This window comes from Zeus faber, assembly GCF_960531495.2.
Source record: "Zeus faber genome assembly, chromosome: 17".
In the NCBI taxonomy this organism is placed as follows: Eukaryota; Metazoa; Chordata; class Actinopteri; order Zeiformes; family Zeidae; genus Zeus; species Zeus faber.
The window spans coordinates 20,402,246-20,408,787 of NC_137204.1; the positions used below are offsets into that span (position 1 = coordinate 20,402,246).

The window sequence follows — 6,542 nt, forward strand, 5'->3', positions numbered from 1 at the left end:
AGAGGGGATTGGGAGCATTGGGACCAGACCTCGCATCTCAGTGGTCGGTCGTACGTGCACGGAGCAGCGGACTCCGCGTAACGGATCCAGACATTTCAAACGCTCAACTCCTCCTCCTGCTCTCACAAGGCGCATCTGCGAGCGCCGGGACGGAGCGCTATGCGTGCACAGGACAGGTATAAATGTGGCTTTTCCTTTCTGTAGCGCGGCTTTACATTTTTTTTTTTGGATTGAATTAGAAAGAAAAGTCCTTTTTACTCATTTTAAGTATTTCGTCGGGAGCCCTGAACCCAAACGTCGTTATGGAATTACGCACGCTTGCCGCGCCGCTTCTTCTTGCGCGCGTCTGTTTATTTGTGTGTCTCCTGCAAAGTGCGCGCTCTCAGGGGAACCCGGGGGCCGCGCTGCGCCAGACGCTGCAGTGGGCGCACAACGGCAAGATATTCAGCATTTTGAGTCACGGCTCGGAGTACCAGCCGCCCCGGCAACGGGACGCGGGCGAGCACGTGCAGCCGAGACCCATCACCGTCATCCGCGACGGGCACGCGACGGAGCGCCGGCCCGACGCGCCGCCGCCCCCCGGGCGCGGGGAAGGCTCGCGCCGGGTCCCGCCTCAGGTCCAAAGGCTTCTGATGGGGCGCGAGCGGCACCGCGACGTCCGGCCCGGACCGGACCCCGGGGACGCGCGCGCCAACGGCACGAGGAACGAGACGCGGGACGGGAGGCTCGCGCGCCCCAGTGCGCCCCTGCCGCGGAGGGAGGACATGATGGTCGGTGATGACCCCTATGACCCCTACAAGTCCACCGACAGAGATAATCCTTACTACAACTACTATGACGCGTACGAGAGACCCAGACCCAGATCCAGACCTGGGTATGGTACAAGGTACCATCAGTACGGTAAGAAAGTGCTTTTAAAAGCAAATTATGCAAAACAAATTTATGTGTAATTTTGTTATTATTAGTGCTATTATTATAAGTAGTAGTAGTAGTAATAGCATTATTATTATTATTATTATTATTATTATTCCCTAGGTCTAGCTGATCTTGTACCAGACCCATACTATATTCAAGCCTCAGCATATGTCCAGAGAGTTCCAATGTACAATCTAAGATGTGCCGCTGAGGAGAACTGTTTGTCAAGGTAGGTCTTTTTTTTTTTTTTTTTTTTGTCGAAAACCTCTCCGCACAAAAGAAGGGAGAGGAGGGGCGAGGGTTACCATAAAGCTTAACGCGGATACAGAAGGATTTGAGACGTAACAACCACCCAATGTACTCGTGGTTTGGCAATTCCCTGAGGGATGAGGTAAAATGAACAGTCTTGCCACAAAATTTTCTGAAAGGGTGGGGTGGTGCAGTTCCCTGAAGTTTAATCACTATAGTTTGCCTTGAGAAAGAAAAAAAAAAAAACACACACACACCGCTGGTAAACTCATTATTGAAAACCAACCCAAACAACCACGCTTCATTTTCCACCCACCCTGCGCACATAGTCTGCCCTCGCTCAGACGGGAAAAAGTGTCTCTTCTGAGAGGAAGTTTTGAATATTCTGTTCTACTACTCGTTTCCAAATGCAGCTCGGCCTACAGGGGGAGTGTGAAGGACTATGACACGCGCATGCTGCTGAGGTTCCCTCAGAGGGTCAAGAACCAGGGGACGGCTGATTTCCTGCCCAGCAGACCACGCTACTCATGGGAGTGGCACAGCTGCCACCAGTGAGTATGGGACGCCATGTGTACATCTTTACACCTCCATTGGCGTTGAGCTCTTACAACACCCGACGACACCGGCAGTCTATCACTCCGGGCTTCCTTGCTGTGCTGTGTTGTTATTGGACTTCAGCCCCGTGAGAATGCTGTCTTTGAAAGAGCGCATGTCAAAAAAATGTGCATCTGGATTCAGTCAAACCTTTCGGCTAAAGTAGTAGAGAGTAGAGCCTGGGCCTCGTCATTGATCAGTTTAACCTTGCTTTTTGAAGTAGTTAAGACTTGTAGAATGCCAACAAACCCATTTACGTAACATTAAATGGTTAAAAAAACAAATCAGGAATAGGTCTCGTCATACAATGATGACAGCGGGGGTGCAACAGGCAGGGGCATGCAGTAGTTAAAGGATAGGCTTATTATTTATTAAAAACCGTAAAATGTTAACTGTTGGCACAACCTTGCTGAACGCTTTCTTTACTGTTGACAAACTTACCACTCAGCTGCAGCAGCAGCAGCTTCTGACTGTGCTCAAACGCAGTCCAATGGGGCAAACGTTTAAAAAACTTGAAATCTCCTTCATGAAAACGAGAAGCTCAAATATAGTCAGACGGTTTAAATGTTATACTTGAAATAAAAATCATAAAGCGAGCATTTCGTTAGGTTTTCAGGGTTTAACTGACTCTTTTGTACTTCTGCAAATTAGGTATTTTGGCTCCACCTGTGCCAATTTATGAGACTAGAAACAGGAAGTTCCACTGATTCCTACCGGCAACCTGCCGTAGCAACGTTGAACTCTGGATGTACTGCGGCATTTCAAAACGTGGTTTTAGATGAAACATACAATTACGGTTATTTAAAAACATGTTTGGAAATGACACTAGCAGACACGTGGCACTATAATATAAGTTCCACGTTTTACAAAATTTGATTGAACTTCTCCTTTTCACGGCTTCAGACTTTGCCCCATTGGACCGCGTTTAAGCAGTGAGAAGCTGCAGGAGAGTGGTAACTTTCTCTCTGTTACAGCTCTCAGTGAGGTTGTGCCACGAGCGGTTGGAAAACCAACATTGTAGTAAGGCCTGAGTTAAAAAACAGCGAGCCTATCCTTTAAGGATCTGGTTTTGATGTTCTGTATTTGGTCACATTTTTGCTGTTCCTGCAGCGATAGACTTGGCTAAAATTTTGAATGCCACTCCCTGCACTGGTCATGATGTTCAAATGACCTGTAATTACTTTTGGCATCCATCTTAAGTGTTACTTTTAGGTAACTGATCACTTCACACTCTACTGTCATCAGCCTCTCAAAAATATAAACATTCTTTAAAGGGGACCTTTTATGCTTTTCCTTGTTTTTGGCCATAAATATAATGTTACAATGTCGGATGCTTATATTAGACGTGGCCAAAGTGTCAAATACTGAGATTAAAAAACGACAAAGTAATAGCTGTGAGTGAAATTCTCAGGCTTCCGACCGCTCTGTACGCTTGTTTTTTTTAATGGTTTTTTTCCACTCCCTGCACAAGCTGACGTCACTTGTCATGGATTTCTTAATATGGACATATGCTCCATCCGATCCGCAGTGCGTTTTTACAAAGAAAACCAATAAAAAATAGTGTTTTTGTTGAACATGTACTTTATGATGTTTACATGAAACAAAAATCCCCACCTCTGAGAGTCCCGGTGAGTCAAATGTCGGGTAAAAACTTTAAAATGAGGCCAGGTAGATCTAATATGAGTGAAGATTCAGCAACTGGACTGCTTATTTCTCGCCGCAAATTTGTTCAGAAACCAGATTTTGGTGGACTGATAAGGTGAAATCAGTGAAAGTTACGGAGCAAATTCAAAGAAACCTTGGAAGCCATGCTCAAACGCCATTGGCTCACAGAACTCGGGGCCTGGGGAGGGTGGCTCCACAAAAAAAAAAAAAAAAAAAAAACGTTTTGGAACAAGAGGGTTATAGAGGCATAGTTAGAAACACTAGAATGCATAATCTGAGTGGCATTCTCAGCAACAAACCAAAAAATGTTGTGGGGACCTCAGAGACTTATATTAACTTGTGTAAAAAGCAGCATAATAGGTCCACTTTAAAGCAACAATTGAAATAACGTGTAACCACGACCACCTATTGTATGTCACAAAATACTATCGGGTTACTGCATTACCATTGAAGGTGACCCACAAACTGAAGAACGGGGTCTTGCAAAATGACGGGTTACTGTTTGAGATGGACCACAATTGGGCTGCAACAGCATTTTTTTATGAGCATATAAGGCAAAAGTGCAACGTGGGGTTGACTTCCTCAGAATCGGTATACAATTACCTCAGCACACAGTTATCCACTGAAAAAACTATTTGCTGTGATAATCCCAAGTAGGGAGTACATTTGGCAGAGTTCATATCACGTACGGATATGGGCCCTCGCAGTGTGTTTTTTGTGACGATTGCCAAGCGGAACAATTTTGAAATACATAACATTTTGGGAAAACAGATTCTGAGGACGTGGTTAACATCTTTGCGGTTGTGAAAAATTGTGAAATCCTGACAGTCCATAGTTTGAACTATGACAACGGACATTTTGTAAATATAGCAATGAAAAGCAGGGAGTCTAAATAGCTCGTAGTAGTTCTGTGCCTTGGATATGAAAGAGATTTTGGTTTGTTCCCATGGCCCAAGAAGCGACGATGAATGTATCCGGTTTTGGCCTCTCGGATCGGAAACTCTCGGTAACCCAGCATTGAATTATTTTGTCCACAGGCACTACCACAGCATGGACGAGTTCAGCCACTACGACCTGCTGGATTCAAGCTCCCAGCGCTCCGTCGCCGAGGGCCACAAGGCCAGCTTTTGCTTAGAAGACACTTCCTGTGACTACGGCTACTACCGCCGATTTGCCTGCACTTCGCACACCCAGGTTCTTCAGATTCACCGCATTTTACATGTTCACTAACTATTAAAATGTTAGGCATCACATTTGATTATTTTAAATCAGTTGCATCCGAGCAGCACTAAAACGCTCGCGCCGATACATACAACACATAACCCCTAAGTGCTAAAACAGATGGTTATGCAAAAGAAAAATCTTGGCGTGGCTTTGATAGATGTGATTTATGGGTCAGAAGTTTTATGCAGCTATTCTTTTTAAATAACAGGGTCTGAGCCCAGGATGTTACGACACTTACAATGCAGACATTGACTGCCAGTGGATAGACATCACAGATGTGAAGCCTGGAAACTTCATCCTCAAGGTGTGTTAAATATATCACAACACATAGTTGGCACAATTCTTTTGGGTGGAAAATCTCAAAGGAATTCCACAATTTTTCCCTGTATATTTGAGTTTAATTCGTCATTCCGATTTTGCAGATCAGTGTTAACCCGAGTTATCAAGTCCCAGAGTCGGATTACGGCAACAACGTGGTGCGCTGCGACGTCCGCTACACCGGCAACTACGCCTACGTCTCCGGCTGTCATTTGTCACCGTAAGTATAAGTTTTTACAACGACATCAAATATTATATATAACACAATGTCCGACCTACATAAACATCTACTATCTTTCTTTTTTTCCCCCCAGGTATTAAGAAACGTCAGACCCTCACAGTAACTCCGGACAGCGTTCTATTGACTGTGAAGACAGCGTTTGAGGACAAAGGAAATCAACATGAAATGAGTTTGGATTTGCAAGCTCTTGTGGAAAGTTAAATTATTTTTGAGTACATTGGTTGAAAAAACGGTATAAGTAGTATAACAGTTAAAGTTCAGTTCGAGGCTCACCAGGCAGGCGCGGGCTGGAATTATTTTCAAGAATATAATTTCTTGTGTGCTTGATATCTTGAATTTATTGCCAAAATATGCTGAATTAATCCGCGAGGGTGAAGGCAAAATGTCAGTATGTGAAAAATGTTTTTTCGTTATCATTTAACATATTCTCTAAATTTACTTTAAAAAAAAACAAAAAAAAACAACCATTTTGCATTGTAAATTGTGCAATCATTAGAAATCATTATAGATTTAACTAACCTTTAACCTTAGGGAAAAGCATTTCTTATATTTATATACAGTAAGGGATGCTTTTTAATGGAACCTTTTGGTGAAATCTACTTGAATAAATTGACATTTCCAATGTCTTTATGAATAATCTTCGCTTCGAATGCACGTATAAGCACGCATGCACACGCACGCACACACACACAAACACACACACACTCAAAATACAACACAACATCATAACAAATAACATCATTCACATCAACAACATACACACATACCTGTCGACGATCCACTGTATGTGCACACGCACAACTCAAAACTTGAAATGAACGCTTCGGAGAGCACCTCCTCTCCTAACTTACAATTACTTAGCACTACTTAGCAGTATTTATTTATTGTGACACTAATGTTTCTGTTGCAATGTAGCTTGAATGTTATTCACCCTTGTAAGTCGCTTTGGATGAAAGCGTCTACTAAAAGACTAAATGTAAATGATTATCAAGCATCATATTAGATATCATATTAAATATTAGTATCATATTCGATATTAGCATCATTAGATATTAGTTCATATCAGATATTAGCATGATCATAGATATTACATATACTAGATTTTAGCATCATATTAGATAATAGCATCATATTAGTATCACATTAGATACTAGCATCACATTAGATATTAGCAACAAATTAGATATTAGCATCATGTTAGTTATTAGCATCATGTTAGATGTTCTGGTACTTCAAAAAGATTAAGTATAGTAATGTGATGGAGGCTAAAGCTCCTGTTGAATTTGACGAGAACCCGGCGTGTGGCGCAATATGATACTTTACGAACCTTTATTTT

General features: G+C 42.8%; 1 protein-coding gene across 1 annotated transcript; it reads left to right on the forward strand.

The window, feature by feature from the left end:
• On the forward strand, window positions 1-5,832 carry loxa (lysyl oxidase a). The gene is made up of 7 exons (XM_080018118.1): window positions 1-900; window positions 1,036-1,144; window positions 1,578-1,715; window positions 4,461-4,617; window positions 4,856-4,951; window positions 5,070-5,185; window positions 5,280-5,832. The coding sequence occupies exons 1-7, from the start codon at window positions 303-305 to the stop codon at window positions 5,284-5,286; spliced, it is 1,221 nt and encodes a 406-aa protein (XP_079874244.1). The 5' UTR covers window positions 1-302; the 3' UTR covers window positions 5,287-5,832.
• Window positions 5,833-6,542: the final 710 nt, after the last annotated feature.

Bases quoted from the DNA above. Each gene is read 5' to 3' on its own strand.
- loxa (XM_080018118.1), top strand. From the start codon at position 303: ATGGAATTACGCACGCTTGCCGCGCCGCTTCTTCTTGCGCGCGTCTGT. The intron at 901-1,035 runs GTAAGAAAGTGC...ATTATTCCCTAG, and splicing joins TACAAGGTACCATCAGTACG to GTCTAGCTGATCTTGTACCA. The intron at 4,952-5,069 runs GTGTGTTAAATA...CCGATTTTGCAG, and splicing joins CTGGAAACTTCATCCTCAAG to ATCAGTGTTAACCCGAGTTA.